This window comes from Miscanthus floridulus, chromosome 2 (genome assembly GCF_019320115.1).
Source record: "Miscanthus floridulus cultivar M001 chromosome 2, ASM1932011v1, whole genome shotgun sequence".
NCBI lineage: Eukaryota > Viridiplantae > Streptophyta > Magnoliopsida > Poales > Poaceae > Miscanthus > Miscanthus floridulus.
The window spans coordinates 32,724,942-32,746,389 of record NC_089581.1 but is presented as its reverse complement, the minus strand read 5'-3'; the positions used below and the strand labels follow the sequence as shown (position 1 = coordinate 32,746,389).

Genomic DNA, 21,448 nt, shown 5'->3' with positions numbered 1-21,448 from the left:
CGGCAGATACGATACGACCTCTGCTAGTAGTATGGCGTCGCCCGCCCCCTCCTTCGTACGAGTACAATCCTACGGCGGCGTATCGATGTTGCGCAGGGGCGGGCGCATCAAACCTAACAAAACAAAGCACTTGATTAGCTGGATGCCAATGCAGCGAATCGTCTGTTTGCTCGGACACGGACTGACGGACACCGCCGCGTGGAACCTCAAACTGCGAATAGAAAAAAAATGTTGTCTCACATAACAAAATATACGGGTTCAGGAGTTCTGCATGTAGTAAAATGCTGCCAAAGTTTGGCATCGTCACAAGGCATAGGCATAAAGGGCAGAGAGATATGGCGTGCGTAGAAATAGATAGGGGAAGAGATGCCATAGTGGCATGGACTTTGACCTGGTTGGTGTGCGGAGTTAGAGAAAATATATTATCCTGTGGAAGTGGGTGATGAAAAGAACTGCCACACGATGCTACATTTCCACGTTCCTGATACTAGTGAGCTCAACTAGTAAAAGTCCTTTTTTCCGGATAAAATTAGATAAGGTTTTTGTTTGCTTCAAAAGGAGCAAACAATCACAGGGAGGTGGCGAGGCCGATACAAGTGGTCCTAGCAGAAAGACGGTAGTACCACACGGTATGGATCACAAGTGTTAGAAACCGTGTGATATGGCATGGACTCATGGTAGCACCCGTTAGAATTTATATAGATATAGATAGTTCTCCTATACCCATATAAAGAAATTCTAATAAATTTTAAAGGTTCAATACCTGTGTCCCTTAATATGCTTTAATTAATTTTTTAAGCAATGAATAGAGGTGGAATGTGTAATATCAATTAATACCGTATTGGTAGTTGATGTGGAGGTAGGGGTTCTCCTCTATATATATGTGTACCAATCCTATTGGAAAAGATATAACAACAGAACTACAATTGAGAGTTTATAGTTTGTAAAATCCTAAGGTGGTTAATTAGTATTTTTCTCTTCTTACCATTGCGCCCGACGTCTGCGTGCATTGGCGCTACGTCTCGATGTATTCATCGTCAGCTGCTCCGACCTCTTACTCCACCGCTTATCGATGACTTCACATCACCACCACCAGCGGCGTCTCCCTCTTCATCTCCATCACCACGCAGTCTCGACACATTATGGAGAAAGAAAAACGGTGCATAAATCACAAAAATCAATTTCAAACTTTTGTCAAAGGGTGCCATTTGAAAACTTACATAGTGGCTAGCAAGTAGCAAATTAAAACTATGCCAAACGAAGCTTTCTTGGATAGCTGGCTTGACAAATAAGCCTAGATGAGTCCGTCTAATCAACCATCTAGTAAGGTCCCGTTTAGTTGCACCCCAAATGCCAAATTTTTCAAGATTTTCCGTCACATCGAATTTTTGGACGCATACATGAAGCATTAAATGTAAATAAAAAATAAAATTAATTACACAGTTTAGACGAAATCCACGAGACAATCTTTTAAGCCTAATTAGACTATGATTGGACACTAATTATCAAATAACAACGAAAACGTTACAGTAGCGTTTTGCCAAAAATTTTGACATCCAAACTACCCCTAAGACTCTAAAGTACAAATCTCCTTTTCTTGTACCCCAGGCAAGCCACCAGCCCACCACCAAGGCACTAACCTTCCATACATCCACGTGGCATCCAGCTATAGGCTTGCACAGCCCCCAAGAACATAGAGTCAGAGGAGAGATTCCCATGAGCCCCCAGTGGAGAGCATTTTCAACTGAGGCCACGTTTAGCTGGTCCCCAACTCGGCGCCGCAGGATTTCATGGAGGTACTGTAGCTACAGTAGCTTTCGTTTTTATTTGATAGTAATTGTTCAAGCATTGACTAATTAGGCTTAAAACGTTCGTCTCGTAAAGTACAACCAAACTGTATAATTAGTTTTTGATTTCGTCAACATTTAGTACTCCATGCATGTACCGCAAGTTTGATGTGACGGAGAATCTTCTTTTTGCATAGTGCCAAAATTTGGATTTTGGGTGAACAGGTCCTGAGGTAAAATTTGCTGGCAAGTATAGATACACTACTTAGAGCAAAAAAAAATATTGGTAAGTGGAGATGGAGCAGTACGATGGCATTAGCGCTTAAATACGCCTGTGACCATCTATCAGCATTACCTCACGAAGAGTGGACCATGATGCCAAATCTGGTCCGCATCCGCCGGCCACAGCTCGAGACGCTTGTGCAGCCCAAGGAAAAACGGACCCGGCTGCCTCTGTGTGGGGCTGATCCCATAGGTTTCTGGGACCGGAGACCCAAAACCCTTTGTGGTAAACAGAATTAGCTGCCGGTATCAGCAGAGAAATTCGAGGTTTGGGCGTTATACGAATGAAAAGGATAGTCAAGATCGGCATTCCAATCTAAACATATGTTGTGTTGTGCCACGGTGCCCCCCTTTTCCCGTCTTTTCATGCTCCCCCTCCTCTCCTATCACTTTTTCCCACTTCCAATACTCATCTCTCTCTCTCTCTCTCTCTCTCTCTCTGACACATCACACGGCCCTCAGGGCTCAGGTCAAGGGGTTGCATGTTGCAAGCTTCCCCAGAATCACCTCTCAGTCCATCCAGCCTGCAAAAAGCTATGGGAAGGTACGATAAATACTGGGAAAGGAAGAAGCCAACAACACAAAAGAGAGGGAGAAGCAGTGGTCTGGGACCCACGGGTCATGAAGATGCTGAATTGAATTCTAATCCACCCATTCCCAGGATCAGGGTGTATCTGTACATGACCTTATTTGTTCACTGCCTGCTGCAGCCTTAAATATCCTCTTTCTGGAAACAAAACTCCCTGCCCCTTTCTTTACATCGGACCGATGATATATAGAATATAGAAGGGGAGGAAAAGAAAAAAGAAAACCCCCAACAAAATTAAGGAGGAAAAAAAATTACTGCTACAATGGAGTCGGAAGAACCAATCTCTCACCCGCCACCCGCCGAATCACATAATTTACAGACAAAAACCTGCGATCCCATGGCTGCGCTTCAAAATTCAGCCACTCGAATGATTTCCGGAAAGAATTCGCGGCAAATTTGCTCCTTCACTACTGACCGAGGCTTCACGATAGGTCACCCAGCCGATGAGCTGCTGCTTTACCGGATCTGCATGTTGTTTACTGCCCGCAAAAAAAACTGCACCGGAATCATTACAGGTGCTCTGGCCTTCGCATGGAATTCACGGTTCATCTCTACCCGATGCCTGTTAGCCATCTTCCACAAAAATTCTGCCGATGAAATCTTGAAACCTCTTCGAGTAGAGCTTCGGGTCCACGGCAGAGATTGAGTTGGGATCTGTCTGTAATGACTTGTAAGCATGCTCGGCCCGCTTTCTTAAGCTGTAATCCTGGAGGATGTCGATTATCCCGAAAAAGAGAATCACGTCGGGGAATAGGAACCCCACGCCTGTTAGGAGAAGCGGGTCGAATTCGCTCCTTCTGGATGCTTGCTCTGCCCGGGCTGGCATGTGTGCACCCAGTCTAATCAAAGGTTTCCTGAAAAAAATATTATTGGCACGAGACATTAGAGAACCGGCTAAATTATATTATTTGAATGTCTGGAGCATTGGATGCTTTTTAACTGGAAGTGGCAATCATCTATAATACATAAGCAAACAACTAGGTCCCAACAGTGCCTAAATGCATCCATGTGTAAGCCAAGTGGACAGCAATGAAGCTTGCGCTATGATGACAACTCTTAAGTCTCTTATGAGGTGGCGACCAGGTACAACTTATCAAGGCATGGACAAAACTTTTATGCCTCGCAGCAAAAGCATAAATTATGTCTTTTTATCAGCAAGAATCTCTTTGTCATAGTCTAAAACAAGAATCAACCAATTAGAATCAACCAATTGCATGGTTGGCACTGCAGTTATGTCACAGGCATAAATTATGTCTTTTTATCAGCAAGAATCTCTTTGTCATAGTCTAAAACAAGAATCAACCAATTAGAATCAACCAATTGCATGGTTGGCACTGCAGTTATGTCACAGGCCAAAACTTGCTAATCTGCTATATTTAATTTGAACATGTTCCCAAGATGACGCATATTCATTTTGTGCACCAAAACACTGAATGGAACCCACATAAAGGATCAAATTGTGATTATATAAAAATGGTAGATCAGGCTAATAAACTATCCAATTTCTAAGATCACATAAAGCAAAGCGATACGCTGGTAGCAGCACTGATGATATGCAAAATGCACAATGCATACAGGTCCCTAAATAAAATGCTGCAACATACCGACGGCAATCAGGTATCAGATCAAAATCATCATCTGAGAAGCAGAGCTCTGGCGTGCCACCACCTTGAAATGACTCACTCTTTGTTAAAAGCTCTGGTTAAGGATCATCACAATGGTTAGAACAGGTACCTAACCTTGTCAAGGTCCAAATCAAACAGCCTTAACTTACTTGGAGAAGCAGTAAAAGTAGATGATCCCATCTTTGAGGCAGAGATGTCATCACAAAAGTGAACTCCTACCAAGAAACTGTAATCCATAATCCCTTCTGATTCCAAAAAATCGCAGTCTCGTCTCAATTGTCTGCACAGTTAACTCTGTAAGAATTAACTTCCAGTGAAAGTAACATTGATGCCCTATAAGTTTTAGAAGTTGAACTTACTCATGGAGATCGGTGTACCAAGATCGCTGCAACCGGAAGACAAAATTGAGGTCCAAGTCCTTGAGTGTAGTTGTCTCATCAATTTCATCTTCAAACTTGTCTGCTGTTCGTCCATAGGATGAACCTTTCAAATCAAAACGGCGATGAATCTGGTATTCTGAACAGAACAGATTACCCATGACAATGAATCGGACCTAGAAAAAAGAATTGTAAGAACCATGACTGTTGTGAAAATTTGCAATAAAAGGTAATTGTTGTTGATATCACACCTTTTGTCCATTAAGGGGCTTCACACAGTGTACACCATAGAACCTCGTGATTAATGAGTTCTTGTATCGATTGACATGATTGTAGTAGCTATTTAACATTCGAATTAGCAGCTGCAGCAACAAAATAGCAGGAAATTAGCCCCTCTGCAAAAGCAGGAAAAACAGGTTTCTTCTTGGTAACTAATTGTACTTCGTACTTTAGCAGCGCTTTTCTAACATATGTAGAACAAAAAATAACTAGGTTAATTGCACAAAAACAACCACAGTAATTTGCAAGGCAGTGTCACATGGAACTCAACAAGAAAAAAACATCTTCTCAATCTAATACCAATCCCACAATCCAATTTAATTAGAAACACAAATTAAGATAACTAGCTACAAATCCAATTAGCATGTTTACATCAATGGTAAACAACAACACTACCTTGACTTCTGATTTCTTCACTGTCTTAATCATGAATCGGTCATCTTGGGTAAGGTAAAAGAAGCTCCCGCTTTTCCCGGGTGAAGACAGCTCCCTCAGAGCATCATTGCCACAGATCGCAAGCATGTAATCCGCTGTATCAACAGCAAACAACTTCCTCAAATGCCTGCAGTGCAGAATACAACACCCCAGGTAATTAACTGAGCACAAGATGAACAGATCGTGCAGCTATACCGCAGCACACACAGATGAAGTGGTAGACCAAGAGTCGAAGACAGAAACCTGAACACCATGGGGCAGTAGTCCTTCCACCGGAACTCCGCAGTTGAATGTGGTAGTGTGACCTTCGAACCCTCTGGTGGGAACCGTGTCCAGAACTTCTTCCCTGGGTCAAAATCGCCCTGTTCCAGTGCTCGCATCGGCACAGCCGAAGACTTTCCCACGGAATGCCTGCAAGATGCAGAACCATAATAAACCTCAAATTCCACATCCTCTCCCAAAACCAGACCACATTGTGAGAGCACAGAATTAAATCTCACCTGATACCCAGTTGCAGCTGCAGCATGAGCTCGTAGTTCTTGTGTCCCTTGGAGATGGTCTGCCCGGGTCGCTTACTCTCCGGCGTGGTGGCCGCCGACGACGCCCAGCGTGGGACTCCACTGGCTGCTCGCCGGGTATTCCTCTGGGGCAGTGCTCGCATGTACGTTGTTCCTCCCGCGACAGCGGCCGCCTCCTTGTAGAGCACGGACGCCTCGAGCGCGTCAACGATGTCGCAGGTAATGTCTCCGGCCTCGCCCTCCGACTCCCAGATGCAGATCCGCGGGGTAGCCTTCTCCCCCACACCCTCCACGGAGGACCTCTTCCTCACAAGACCAGCAGCCCCAGCGCCGACCGGCGCGAAGAACGTGCCGCTTATAGCCGGCAAGTCGACGCAGCTTCCAGGCCAGGAACCTACGTACCGGCTGCCGTCGGGCCACGTGAAGACCCCGGTCCCCTTGGGCACGCCGTTCTCCCAGACCCCGTCGTAGCGGCTGCCATTGGCCCAGATCAGCACGCCGCGGCCGGAGAGCACCCCGGCGCGCCACTCCCCGACGTACTGGTTGCCGTTGGCCCAGACGTACCGCCCGTGGCCGTCCTGGCAGTTGCGCCGCCACTGGCCCTCGTAGTAGTCCCCGTTGGCGTAGCTCTTGGCGCCCACGCCGTGGCGCCGGTCCGCCACCCACGCGCCGCGGTACGTGGCGCCGTCGGGGCCGACGAACACGCCCTGGCCCTCGATCCGGCCGCTGCGGAACTCCCCCTCGAACGTGGCGCCCGACGGCCACGAGAAGCGGCCCTTCCCGGACGCCTTGCCCCGCCGCCACTCCCCCTCGTACATGCAGCCGTCCGCCCACACGTACTTGCCCTTCCCGTGCGGCGAGCCGCCGGAGAACCCGCCGCGGTAGACGTCCCCGTTGAGCAGCGTCTTCTCCACCACCGCACCCTCCGCCGTCTCCTCGCCGCCAGCGCTGCCGGCGGCGATCATCGCCGGCGCCACCCGCCTCATCCCCCGCGCGCTCGCACTCAAGCACGCGGCATTGCAGATCGGGAGCGGCTAGGGTTTGCGATTTGGGGCTCGGGATTTATGCTACCTGGTCGTTTGATCTGGGCTACGAGTGGTGCCAGTACTGGCCTAGAACTAGTACCACTGCTACACACACTAGTGTGCAAGGGGAAGTAGTCGGAGGAGGGGAGAGGATAGAATGGAAGAGGAGGAGCCAGAGGGGGTGGGGGCCTTTTTACCGTGTTGCCCCCAGGCCTCGCTGAGATCAGCGCGGCTCCTCGGCTCGGCGTGCAACGGGAGGCTCCCCGCGCGGATCTCCTGAACGCCCGGGCAGTTCACGGAAAATGGCCCATTGGGTTGGGTGGTGGGGCCACGGGGGCGGCACGAGTCACGAGTGGACCCCGTCGTCGTCGTCCGCGACGGGTCGGGGGTCGGTGGGCGCAACGCGCGCCCGTGCCGCAGCGGCCGAGGATTCGGGTTTGGGTCTGGGTGCGAGGGGTGGATCCAGAGACACACTCGGTCCCACGGGACCAGCCGTGTCTCGGCAACTGACGTCTGGGGCCGCCGGCATTTGGTGTTGACAGCGTGTCCGATTGACTCATCTGGGCAGGCATGCTTGGCTTCGCTTTGCTCGGCTTGGTGGCTGGTGTCGGATAGACTGTTTAATAAAGGCTTGATGAATGGCAACTCCTATGCAGCGATACTGCACCAGGAGTAAGCCGTTTCTAAACAAAAATATTTGTTAATGTGCTTTTATCAGAGGAATTTTTGAAGAAATGTGCCCTCATAAGAAAAGGGATATTCAATTTTTATAGGGTACGCAAAGGAAAACAAAAATACAACCACTCTTGCTCTGGTAACAGCTTCGGCAGAGGAGCCGTACCAAACACCCATAACATGAGGAGTTGTTTTTTCGGCATACGTATGAGGGGTCAAAGAAGTTTCCATTATACGGAGGAGGAACTAGTTTCGAGGCTTTTGCTCTAGCTCCAGCGAAGGAGTTTCGAAGGAGCCGTGTCAAGCAGACACTAATTATAAGGTTTCTTCAAATCCAATCGTTGTGGTATAAATGGTTTCTTGCCCACTGAAAAAAGGAAATATCAACCGTTCTAGGGAACATAGAGAAAACAAACTCCAAACAAGCATGGGATCAAAGCATAGTTTTGTTGGTTTCGATACGTCCATCTCTAGTATTAGTGAGCATACTTAACGCGATGAGCGTAACAATGATGTTTCTCCAAATGTAACCGAGGGAACAGAGAAAACGAAAGTCCAGACAAAAAGTTGGCAAAAAATTTGATGACTTAACAGCTTCAGCAGACGAGCCGTACCAAACACCCAGAATATGAGGAGCTGTTTTTTGGCATACGTATGAGGGGTCGAAGATGTTTCCAGCGTATGGAGGAGGAACTAGTTTGGATGCTTTTGCTCCAGCTCCAGCAGAGGAGTTTCAAAGGAGCCATGTCAAATAGGCACTAATTATAAGGTTTCTTCAAATCCAATCGTTGTGGTATAAATGGTTTCTTGCCCACCGAGAAAAGGAAGCATCAAGCGTTTTAGGGAACATGGAGAAAACAAACTCCAAACAAGCATAGGATCAAAGCAGAGTTTTGTTGGTTTCGATACGTCTATCTCTAGTATTAGTGAGCATACTTAATGCGACAACAGTAGATGAGCGTAATAATGATGTTTCTCCAAATGTAACTGAGGGAACAGAGAAAACGGAAGTTCAGACAAAAAGTTGGCAAAAAATTTGTCGACTTATGAGCATCTGATCAAAACTGGTTTTGAGATGCCATCCCGATATTAATGAGCATACGTAATGCGATGGCACTAGAAGAGTGCAACGACAAGGTTTCTCCAAATACGACCGTTGTGCATAAATGGTTTCTTGCGTGCCAAAGTGCAAATATCAAATGATCCCATGATTATATGGAACTCCTATCCAATGGCATTATACGATTCGGTGATTTCTCCTGGTTGTAGAGTATAGGGTGTCTTATCATGCTACATAAGCCATGTTCAAAATGATATGTTCGTCAATGTATGTGTTTCTGTTGAGATTTCACTAGGAGAAATGACGCCAACAAATTATATTATGAAGCTGTCAAAACGACATATGCATGGGTATTTTGGAGAACACAGACGAGACAAAAGATGTGAACACAAAGGAGGGCATATTTTTTGGCCAGCAAGCATCTAATTAAACTTGAGATTTGTTGGTTTTTATATGTAGTAGTATTCACAAACATACGTAATGCGACAAGAGAAGTACTAAGCGTAACGACAAGGTTTCTCCAAAGGAGACCACTGTGGCGTAAATGTACTGAAGTAGAAATGTTGGATGAACCAACGTTGTTTGGTAACTCCTATATGCGATGACGCAACATGATATAATGATGATTTCTTCTAGTTGTAGGAATACAAGATGTCCCCTCCATACTGAATAAGCATGCTTTAAAATGTATACCGGTTAAGGTGTTTTTATTAGGATTTACTACAACAAATGTGCCATCAAATAATATGACTAAGAGGCTAAGTAATGAAGCATGACATCTTTAGATAATAATACAAAGAAATAAAGGTGCGAATGGAAAGGGGGACATATTTTGTCGAGTTACAAGCATTAGATCGGACTAGATATCTGTTGGTTTTGAGATGTCATCCATGGTATTCACAAAACATATGCAATGCAACAAGACTAGATATCAATGATAAAGATAAAGTTTCCCTAGAAGTGGCCACTATGAGATAATTGTTTTCTTACGCATGAAAGTGGAAATGTTGTTTAACTCCTGTTCAACATCATAGGATACAGTATGTGACTTTCAAAAAACGTACTACTCCAGTATTTGCTAGGTGATATTGGTTACAACTCACAAAATACCTTCTTGGTAGTGCAAGAATATGGAAGCATGAACCTATTTGCGGTATAAAGAGGAAAATAGACGTAGACGAAGTGATTGAGACGAAACTACGTTCAGATCAAATGAAGTTTGTCACTTTTTACGGCACTTGTGTCTACTCGACGTGAACGTAAGCAATAGGGTAAGACTATATATATGTAAACATGAAACATAACAACATGGTTTCTCCAAAAGATGAGCATAGGGGTCTAAGAAAAGTGAACGGGCATGGAACATTCTGTTTGATGCTTTTATATAACCAGCAAAATAAGCAAAATGGCGAGCCTCTTTAGATAACAGAAAAGGAATACAAAAGTACATAAGTAGCTGAGAAGTAAATATCATTGCTTAGGCGCCCTTTGGAACGAAGAAAAAAATGGATTTCTTAGCATTTCAAAGCGTAAAAAAAATCATATGGATCCCTTTAGAATAATGGATTGAACTTCTAGAGTTCGTATGAAATTGATGTGGGATGTCTTGTTTCCATTAAATTTTGGATTCCAAACTCTTGGAGAGCTTTCTCCATTTTTATCTCTCTTCTTCGATCCTTATTTTTTTTTCTAGGTTCCACCAAACGGCCATTCATGTGTTTGTATTCCATATAATTCAAAAGGTTCAAGTACTACTTGTGTTTTTGAGAATCCCGTGTTCCAAAGTGACCCATACCGATAACCAAACGTGGCCAAGTTTCTGTGGCTTTGGCATAAGCATGTTAGGTATTTACAAACATCTGCAATGTAACAAATTGACGCGGAAGTCTTTCGTGTTGCTAACAAATTGCAAAATTCTTCTTAAATATGCATATTTTAAGAAATTGTTTGGGGATATTTTTTAGGGCCAACACTCATGCATCGTAGCAACAAGCAAGTGATTATTGTATCCTATCGATGCATCTACATCCAAAGCAGATCCTTGGTTGGGCTCTTAGTCACTGTCAAGCACCAGCCTTGGATGGTGCTCAATGCCAATCTTGTTGTACGGTTTCTACATATTGTAACCTGCGCATGATCGGTGCTACTCATACAATGTATTATTGTGACTCATAGGATCTACGCCCTGTTCGTTTGGGCTGGTTTGATTTATAAGCCATGGCTGAAATTACTGTTTGTTGGTTTAGAAAAATATTATTCGTTGGCTGATAAGCCAAGCTAGATCCGAGCAAACGAACAGACTGCTAACCTAACTAAAGCAAACTGCAAAAGTGTGAACTGCCCAAGTCACGGAATTAGTTTGGTGGGTTTGTTTAATCCGCGGGGGGTCGTATAGCGAGTTGGTGGATTATATATGCGCCCCCTTGAACTGGTAGTGACCAATGGTTATGATTCTGTTGTGGACGATGCTTCCTCTTCCGCAGATTGAGATGATTTTCTTGGCAACCTTCCTTTTTATCATTTTTCTCCCCCATGCAGACGTCGCTGTTGGTGTTCAGATTGCGCCTTCCAACCACAACCAGTGTCTGCTGATGATAGGACGTTGACCAGGTGCGCCTGGTCCGCTTGGAGCCTCTGGCTGCTGATTTAGCCTGAAGATGCATCCAGATAGACCGTGACGTCAACTTTGGCCGTGCTTCAGAAGAGTTGAAACTGAAGGGGCCATCGCCCATTTATTTGTTTTGTTATACAAATTGCAATGCCCCAGTTTTCCTACCAAACAAAGCAGTTCACGTGGGATGCAAATTGAGCTTAGCCAACAGCAACATAGGGAGAGCACCGACCAGACGAGATTCAGATCAGACAGCCGCCAGTTGAGTCGAGTTCAGGCTTCAGACCTGGGGTGATTTTTGCCCATAACAGCAGACCTCAAGTGCATGCCGCCCCACCCGCCGCTTGCCGAAAGCGTTACAAACGGCAACAACGCCACCAGATTCCTGACGAGCCCGGCTTGTTCTCTGTTGTGTTGCGTCCGCCGTGCTCCGCCCGCGCGATGCCATCATCGATCGCGACGCATGCGCTCTCCTCGTAGCCCAGGTGGCCGGCCAGTACAAAACCGGGGTCACGCTGGCGGCCGGCCGTCCTGGGCTCGATGCTGTCTCGACAGCCAGTCAGCCACCACGTACGCTCTCCCTGCGGTTGCGGCGCGCGACTGCGCGAGGAGCTTGGCCTGACGACGCGCGGGGAAAATGACGTGAGGGTGGAACCGAAGCAGTCTGCTTTCGCGGAGTACATGTTGTTTTCTGCCAATTCACCTGGCGTCGCTGGAAACCTTGCTGGTTTTTTCTTTAACGAAAACTCCGGCGACACGCATCGGAGTCTAAGCCATTCGTGGGATATGTGGCGGTGATTCCCTTGGTATCACTGGTTCGTTGCTGTCGGAACCCCGGCTTTAGTTTGCCCGGTGACAATTTCCAAACCGGCTAACAGTGACGACTGGTGCGTGGCTATATAGGAAAACGAGAGGTGCGTGCGTTGGAAATTTTACTAAAAAAAATGGCCGATTTATGGCAGTAATATGCTTGCTCTGATCAGGATGAGATAACCAGAGGGAGAAGGTGATGTGTTCATGAGTGTCTATCCCTTTTCGACATCGGCCAACAGGCACGGAGGGATATAGGCATATAGCCCGGAGGAGATGGAAACAGATGGATCGGAGATATGCGAGGATCTGTGTGATTAGTTTGCTTGTGTGCAGTGTGCTGAAAGATCCAAGGAGGAAATTTACCACATGTCTTGTGTCTCTATTTGCGTTAATATTTTTACACACACGTAGACCCTACTCCTATAATCACAAGTTATATGTTAATATTCACATGCTATATGTTAATATTTTCTGGTCATAGCCGATGCACTATTGACGAGTACATCGTCTACCATAAGAAAATAACGTTGTTAAACCTTGTAATAAATTCAAAAAAATACGAGCACCATATCAGTCCAGGTAAATAGGCTCTATTAGATGAGCTATACATAGTTTACAGGGTCGCAATATGTTATTATTTATTTAGGTCGTAAATCATTCAACAAATGTATACGGGTTGGGATGAAAATGGTTAAAAGTGTCTAAATTGTTTTTGTTTGAACCTTTTCTAAAAAAAGGATAAGCCAAAAATTATTATGGCATTGGTTTTATGTGAAAATTGAAAATGAACCTAAAGGATCAAAGACACGATACTCTCCCTTTATAAGACGCATACACATATCAAAGTTCAATAGTCAATAATTCATACTTTAGATAATTAGATTTATAATTAAATGTACTATCAAATATCATAAATTTATGAATATAAATAATTTAATGTAAAGTAAATAAATTGTGAAAATATCATTTAACACCGTGTCATATCAAGATAAGCTTTATTATGAAAATATCACGTTTAATGGAGGCACCAAACCGTAGCACGACACCTTGCTGCGACACTGTACATAGGAATGACCAGTCAATATGATACATAATTTAAGTATTTAATGCTGACTCCATTTATAAATGCAAGGTGTATTTTAAGAAAATCTTCAAATATAGTTTTAGACCGTTGTTCCTTCAGTATACTGACATCTGCTACAGCTTCAAGACTATTTTAGTAGAAGATCAAATAATAACCCATTGATCTACAACATTAAAAAGGTGTATAATTGCTTTTGTTCCACCTCCATATTTTTTATTATTTATTTTCATTTTTAACCGAAATATAATAAAAACTTGATAAGGAGCTATAGATGTAGTGGTCCCATTATGCCAATCAAGTCTTGAGGTACTCCTTCCATCTTTACAAAAGATATACAATTCTAGCTATATAACTTTGGCTAATTTTATACATAAAAAAGATAGTAGTATTCATGATACCAAATGCTTCTGAGTATCATTAAATTATGGATGGAATATATTTTCATAGTATACGAGTCATAAATATTGATATAATTTTCTATAAATTTAATTAAACCTAAGATTGTTTGATTTAGACCGAATCAAGAATTACATTTCTTTAAGGATAGAGGTTATTAGGGCATATTGATTTTAGAGATCTCACAAAGGATTCGCAAGAATTCAGCAGTAGCAATTTGATTCTAGCATGAATTAAGTTTCTGACGTCCAAATGGGCCACGTGGTTTAAGTTGTGGCTTCATGGCCATATATTTCTTTCTTTTGTTTTTCAAAGTTGTGGGTTTTCATAAAAAAACGCGCATATGCGGATCAAATCAATCGACGTACCCGGGTGCCATACACGCCTACCGAGTAGTAGACTACAATGCTCTATTTATATTTCCCCCTTTGACAGATCAGTACGACAAGAATGCATCTCGATCATCCTGGCTCTCTCTGCCTTGGAGAGACCGAGGCGTGACCTAAACCTTTCTTTGAGACTGACATCCATGTCCTGGACGATCCGATCACGTTTGATTATTACAAGGGTGTGTTGCAGGGATTAAATTTCACCATGTGTGTATCATCAACAATAAACAATAAAAATAAAAATCCGATCAGCAGTAACGCGCCGCGGCATAGCGAGCGGCGCACGAAAAGAGACACGGTGATGCAGGCGAGTCTATCAGGCGAGAGTAGCAATAGAAGCTCATCGAGGCGGCGGTACTTGTTTGTACTCCCTCTATGTCAAAATACAAGTAATTCTAGCGTTCAAATTTTGTCTCAAAAAACATGTAATTGTAGAGTTAGATATCACTTTTTTTAATGGGACCCACTAATTAAAAATATTCCTACATGACTAACACTATCATCCATGAGAAGAACATTCTAGAAGACAGCCATGTCTAGAATGATAGATGAGCAGCAAATGCGTAATTTTACACCTACACTAATTTTACCTCGAAAAGCGAGATTTACGTTATTTCTGGGACGGAGGGAGTACTATGAAAAATTTAAAACATCTGATCTGACTGACGTGAAAATGCATTGGAAGTTCCTGGAGAATTCACCATTTTCCCTCGTAAATTGCTTTCACAGATCGCACGAGACGCATCCACAAGCTGCTCCCTCGTAAATTGCTTTCACAGATCGCACGAGACGCATCCACAAGCTGTTTTCGGTGGCCCAGCGCGCGCGACTTCGTTACAAACTGGCCATTGGCCCTGTTCGGCTTACCCCATATTCGGCTTCTTTTTTCAGTCAGAACAGTGTTTTTTCTCTCACAATAATTCAGCCGGAACAATGTTTTCAGCCAGTTTCAGCTAAGTTTCAGACCAGCGAACGGAGCCATGTGGTCTGTTAGCGACTACAATCAGGGTGCCAAATCGCACTCGTCTAACGATCGATCGATTCGATTCACCCAATGATTGGCAAGTATAGAAAAAAAGAAAAGAGAAAACAGTGGAACGAATGTCATCTCGGAGAGTAACACGTTGCACGTACGTTCCATGCCCGTCCAAGCCTCCAACCGATTTTTAAGGTTGTTCCAGGTTAACATGGTCGCTGTCTCCAGCAATAACCTTTGCTTGGTTTCTCAACAGCCAAATCTGCTGTCGTAGAGAACTGCGATTGCGACTTGGCGACGTGCTATGACCAAACAGAGAATCATCATGTCCTAATATACTACCTACAGTGCGAGAAAAAAGAAGGTCAGGCAGGCTCGTGAGTGTGCTCGGCAGCGAGATCAGCAGATGATTTGTATGATGTGCCTTGTCCTAGCTTGCCCGATCTTTACATCCAATACCTGCACCGGCGTCCCTCGGTTAGCACGACGCAGGCTGTGTCGTGGCAACTGGCAGCACTGGAACAGTGCGAGCGAGCCAGGCCTTTTGCAGCGGCAACAGTAACAGCTTGCATTGCAATTGCAAGAGAGAAACACAACGTATACCGACCACGACCAGGCAGGAGGAGGAGCGTAGCGAAGTCGTAGTTCGCAGCTTCCGAGGCGCCCGTCCGTGGCACCAATCATTCCCAAAGATACACCGTACGCTTCCTTGCTACTCTGGGCTGGGCTGTCATCGATCGCAAAGTCGAATGCCCAAGTACTCCTACTCTCTACACTAACCACTAGTACACTCCAGTTCTTTATGGATCCCCGTGCTTACAGGTCTTGCTAATGAGAGCAAGATCAGATTAATTTGTTGTTAAAAGCGCCGAGGGTTAGTAACATGATGGCCTGCTTTCACGAATCCTGAATGCCCTATCGAGACCGTTCTTCGCAGCCAAAGATTTGCCTCGGAAATGTGAACATCATCTGAAACCAGATACGCAAGTACTACATCATGCACAGCAAGTACTCCTACTGTTGTGTTCATCAGTGATTATCATCAGATCATGCTTGGATTCACGGCTAAGGACCCGATCTATTCTCGAGCCTCACTCCCACCTGATGGCCAGTTGGTCACCTATTGCGCCTCCACGAGCTTAGTCCTTCGGCGAGTACCCCGAGTGTCACTTCGCGCAGATATGGGTTCACGTCGATCGGCACGCAGCACGCTACGGTACAGGGCGGGCACGGGCGGCGCGTGTCTGAGAGCGGGCGCCCCTGTTGCTGCGGCGTGAGCATGATCTGAGCACGTGATGGAGGGAGGCGTCCGTGGTCCGTGGATCTTCCTCTGTACCAACGACATGAGTCGCGAGGGAGGTGGAATTATCAGGCCAGGTGCATGTCGACATGAAATGCCATGACCATGATGAATTCGTACGCTCGCTCCCTGTCTTCTGGATACAAAAGTTTCACGAAAATGGATGTCGACTGGCGTCCGGCCGGACCATCATGCTGGGCCGAGCAACATAAATGACCACGGCAGCAGAACTGTTTGGGCTTTGCTAACTACTTAGTCCTCGTGTACCTGGGCAGTGAAGCCCTAGATTTAAAGAAAAACCCATTTTATCATCCAATTTTCAGTCTGAAAAAATCCATTTCGCCGCTCTCAATTAGAAAATTAGTTTTTTTGGCTGCTCTATCTTTTCAAACCGTTTGATTTTTCTCCTTGGCGGTTTTAGCTACCGTGGAGCCGCTTCAGCCACGAATGATGTAGATCAGTAGCTCGGGGAGGCCAAATAGACATTATCAAAAAAAAAATCTAAAAAGGTTCAAGACAATTTATGCAATTAAAAAATCATTGAATTTGGTTTAGCTTAGAAAAAAATACGGAACCAACCCTAGACCCCCCCCCCCCCCCCCCCCCCCCCCCCCCCACACACACACACAAAATCATGCTACCTCTATCTTATGGTGCATGGACTGCAAATATGTGGATCTTATATGATGCATGCTTGGTGTTCATTTGTTAGTAGTTACTCTAGTTATAAGTTCTAATTAGTATACAGGATGAAAACGGATCGGATATCACTGATATTACATTTGTTTTCATATTTCTGTTCGGATTCGAATTCGAATACGGATAGTCTCAACCATGCCGGATAGGATACGGTTGGATATCAATATCATAAATATGCGATTTGAGTATTCGGATACGGATACGGTATCGGATGTTGAATATCCGGACTTGGATACGAACAGATTGAACCCCTCTAAACGGATTCGGTCTCGAATACGGTCGGAAAATATCCATACCGTTTTCACCCGATACCATATGGAGAAATTCAAGACACTTTGAGGACAACACAGGTGCCATGTAGCCGCCTAATACTTGATCCTAGTTGGTATTTTTAAACGCACACAGATAAATCCGCAAGCGCACGGATACCGCTATAGCTTTCACCCGGGAGTATCCCAAGGTATCATATTTATCCACAGGAAAACAATGGTTAAAGAAGTTCATAGTTCACCATCATGTATCTACTAACTAGTAAACCAACTAAACTAAAGTGGGGGTAGGTGTTGATGATGATAAGAGTTATGAAAAATAACACACATAGGAGAATTCCATGGTAAAATAAATGAGCAGTTTATCAAGTTGAGAGGACAACGGGTGAGTTCAAGGTTTCTAAATACTTCTCTATTACTTTGGTTCTATAGAGTATAACTAATTCATGGGTAGATATAGCGATCACACACAATAACACTTTGGAGCAACAGTACATTTCCAACTCTCGAGGGGAATGAGAAAGCGTAGTTCGGGGAATGCTGCCTAAAGCTCTACGAACACCAATCCTAACATGGTGGATTGCAACGGCCTGACAGAGCTGTCACCGCTGGGGCTACCACAACTATCCGTAGGATTGGGCGCAATCTCAGGTAACCTATAGTCTAGACACCTTGTCTATACTACCGATTACTACTCTAGCCACGTACGATAACTAGAGCACTCGATGCGAGCGGAGATCCCATGCTAAGATATAATGACTATTCTAACTATACACATGAAAGGCATAAAAGTAAATAGAGAAGATAACCATATTAAAACAAAAGTCTTGCAAAGGTAAGATACAAAGATATACCGAACCTCTAAAGATTTCTTCAGACCCCGAGCATGGCTCAACTCTCCCTAACCCTCAACTTGAGCTATTCTACTTCTACATCTTGAGAGCTGGCTCTGATCCCGACGAGGATGATATGAATTAGGGTTTCAGGATGGCTCCAGGGAGGGGGTAGGGGCTGCTATATATAGGGGAGATGGAGAGGGGGCAAGGCATTGCCACGTCATCGATCCGCGTCAACTCCCTCGATCATCGTTGGATGAACTGACCTTGAGCAACGACTGAGATAGACTCTCAAAGGTGGTGGGAAACTGACGTAGAAAGGAGAGGGTGACATATGGACCCCATAGGCCGGTTGGCCTACAGGTGGGGCCGGCCAGCCCGTCTCTATGACAGGTGGGCCCCACCCTCCGGTGGAAGCTTCTAGACTCCATCTTGAGTTGTTTTCTGTAGGTTTCGCGCGTCGAATCTCTTTCTAATGTCGGTTTACTTGTTTAGAGAGTATAACGGTGGTCCCAAGGGATGTTTTCTGGATAAATCCTCCTACATTCACATATTCACCAAAGCTCGTGGAATTTATTAGTTTAAACTCCTAGACCTATGTTTGGTGATGGAATTTAGCATAGATGTAGGTTATATTAACGGTTTATAATTGACATTAACAACCGTCAACAATCCTATAATCACCTTGAAAGGATCTAAACAATACCTAGAGGGGGTGAATAGGCGTATCTAAAAATTTCTATACAAACTCAAAGTAACTTGTCAGCAACTGTCGAAAGTCCCGATAGTTTGGGTGAGAACTTCCGGTAGCCGGAAGTTCCGACACAAACAGCTGGGAGTTCCGACTCCCACGTGAACTACTCAATCCAAGCTATAATGAACTTTGTGAATCCGATAACTTACAACCCCACTTCCTAGTGGTAAGGTAAAGCGTTGGGGTTCCTCCTTTGATGCCGAAAAGCCTTCACTTCGTAGATCGAGTCCAAACCCTAAGAGGTGCTTTAGGGGAGAAGGGAAACAAACAATACCAAATATGATAACACAAATCACAACAACAACAGCAACAAGCACGCGGGAGACAAGGATTTATCCCAAGGTTTGGCAACCCCACAAAGGAGCTCCTACGTCCTTGTTGTTGAGGTGACCACAAAGATCGGAGTCTCTTCCACCTCCTTGCCTCTCTCATGGCAACCACAAAGGTCACTTGAGCTTTCCACTAAGAAATCAAGGGTAATACAAACTTCCCAAGGCTCTTCCACAAGATGGAAGCTCTTGGGCGATGCCTAGCCGGCTAGGAGCAAAGCTCTAAGAGTAATAGATGCAAATCCAACTAGCTTGACGAAGGAATCAAGTGCTCAAGCTTACCAAAGTGATTCTCTCATTTAATCCACTCTCCTTTCACTCAAATTCTTAGGGGAATCGAAGTTAGGAGCAAAGGGGAGAGGAGAGAGGAGTCTTGAATGCCTAGGAGCTCTTTTGGATGGAGTTAGATCGCAATGAATGAGTGGGTAATAGTTAGAAGAGAGAAGAGAGCTATTTATACTTTTAGGCAAAAACCAACCATTCAGATCTGCGTCGGAAGTTCCGACATAGATCGTCGAAAATCGACGCCTAATAAAAATTTTGTTCACACGCGTAGTCAACAAGGCTTGCTCAGCCAGGGTCAGAATTCTTGGTAGCTGCTGGGACTTTCGATAGCCGGTACTTCCGACGGTCGGCCGTGTGAAGGGTCGAGATGGCGGACTAGAGGGGGGGTGAATAGTCTTTTCTAAAACTTAATCGCATCGGCTAACCGATACAAATGCGGAATTAAAACTATCGGTCTAGCCAAGACTATACCCCACTATATATGTTCACTAGCACCTTGCAAAGATAACAATTATGCAACAAAGGTGCCGGGCTAGCTAGAGCTCTCCTAAACAATTCTAAGAGCAAGGTTACACAAACCTATGCCACTAGTATTTTAAGCAACAAGAGAGCTCCTACACATGCTAGTAAGCAAAAGCACGAAGCCAACTAAGCTCACTAGCAATGCTCAATAACAAGGCAACCAATGCCAAATTAGAGAGCGCAATTACTTAGCTACACAAACTAAGTAATGTGACTAACAAGGTTACATAAACCAAATTAGCCACGCAAGGGAGCTACTTCTATGCTACACAAGCATGAAGGTAACTAGCAAGCTACACAAGCTAACTAATTACAAAAGCAACAACACAAGCTTAATGTATATGAAAGTAAACGCAAGCTTGTGTAACGGAGATGCAAACCAACGGGAAGAACAAGGTTGACACGGTGATTTTTCTCCCGAGGTTCACATGTTTGCCAACACGCTAGTCCCCGTTGTGTCGACCGCTCACTTGGTGGTTCGGCGGCTAATTGGCATCACCCGCCAAGCCCGCACGTCGGGCGCCGCAAGAACCTACCCCTTGAGTGAGGGTAGCTCAATGACACGCTTTACTAATGTTGCTCTTCGCGACTCCCGCGGGGCGAGCACAAGTGCCCCTCACAAGCACTTCTCCGGAGCGCCGCACAAGCTTCTTGCGCGCTTCAACGGAGACCACCACCAAGCCGTCTAGGAGGTGGCAACCTCCAAGAGTAACAAGCACCACCGGCTTGCAACTCGATCACCTAGTGCCACTCGATGCAACCTCACGATGCAATCGCACTAGAATCGCTCACTCACACAATCGGATGATCGCTATCAAGTATGTGTGAGATGGAGGGCTCCTAAGCACTCTCAAGCATGGACACAAAGTCCCCCTAGGTGCTCAGCACCAGCCATGGCCGAGGGCCACTTCTTTTTATAGCCCCAAGGGCTAAACTAGCCGTTACCCCTTCACTGGGCAACGGTCGGGCCGACCGGACGCTCCGGTCGTGTTGACCGGACGCTGGACCTCAGCGTCCGGTCGCCCGCAGATGACCACGTGTCCCGATTCCAACGGTCACTTGACCTGACCGGACGCAGCAGCTTCAACTGACCGGACGCTGAACCCCCAGCGTCCGGTCGTTTCCAGTAAGGTACCGACCTCGACCGGACGCGTTCGGTCACACTTGATCGGACGCAGCCAGCGTTCGGTCACACTCCAGCTACTGCGTCACCATACGTCAGCCTGACCGGACGCAGCCGGCCAGCGTCCGGTGCTTTCAGACCTAGCGTCCGGTCAGTTGACCGACGCCAGCGTCACTCCACGTCAGCGCGACCGGACGCAGGCAGGCAGCGTCCGGTGCTTTTGGATCCAGCATCCGGTCACTTGACCGACGCTGGCATCTTCGCGACCAACTCGTTCTCACTTCTAACTTCTTCATCCTTGCTCCAAAGAGCCAACCACCAAGAATTTGCATCCGGCGCAATAGAAAATAGGCACTCCATTTTCCCGAAAGCGCCGAATCCTGCCTCGCAAGCTCGGCGGGAGGGAGAGA

The 21,448-nt window shown here is 45.5% G+C and overlaps 1 protein-coding gene across 1 annotated transcript; it reads right to left on the bottom strand.

Annotated features, from left to right (window-relative positions):
- Positions 1-2,656: 2,656 nt before the first annotated feature.
- Positions 2,657-7,087, bottom strand: LOC136538374 (phosphatidylinositol 4-phosphate 5-kinase 1-like). Its single transcript, XM_066530352.1, has 8 exons — positions 5,875-7,087; positions 5,618-5,785; positions 5,336-5,501; positions 4,912-5,022; positions 4,643-4,836; positions 4,433-4,563; positions 4,263-4,356; positions 2,657-3,512 (listed from the first exon to the last, which is right to left on the bottom strand). The coding sequence occupies exons 1-8, from the start codon at positions 6,876-6,878 to the stop codon at positions 3,224-3,226; spliced, it is 2,157 nt and encodes a 718-aa protein (XP_066386449.1). The 5' UTR covers positions 6,879-7,087; the 3' UTR covers positions 2,657-3,223.
- Between the last annotated feature and the right edge of the window lie 14,361 nt (positions 7,088-21,448).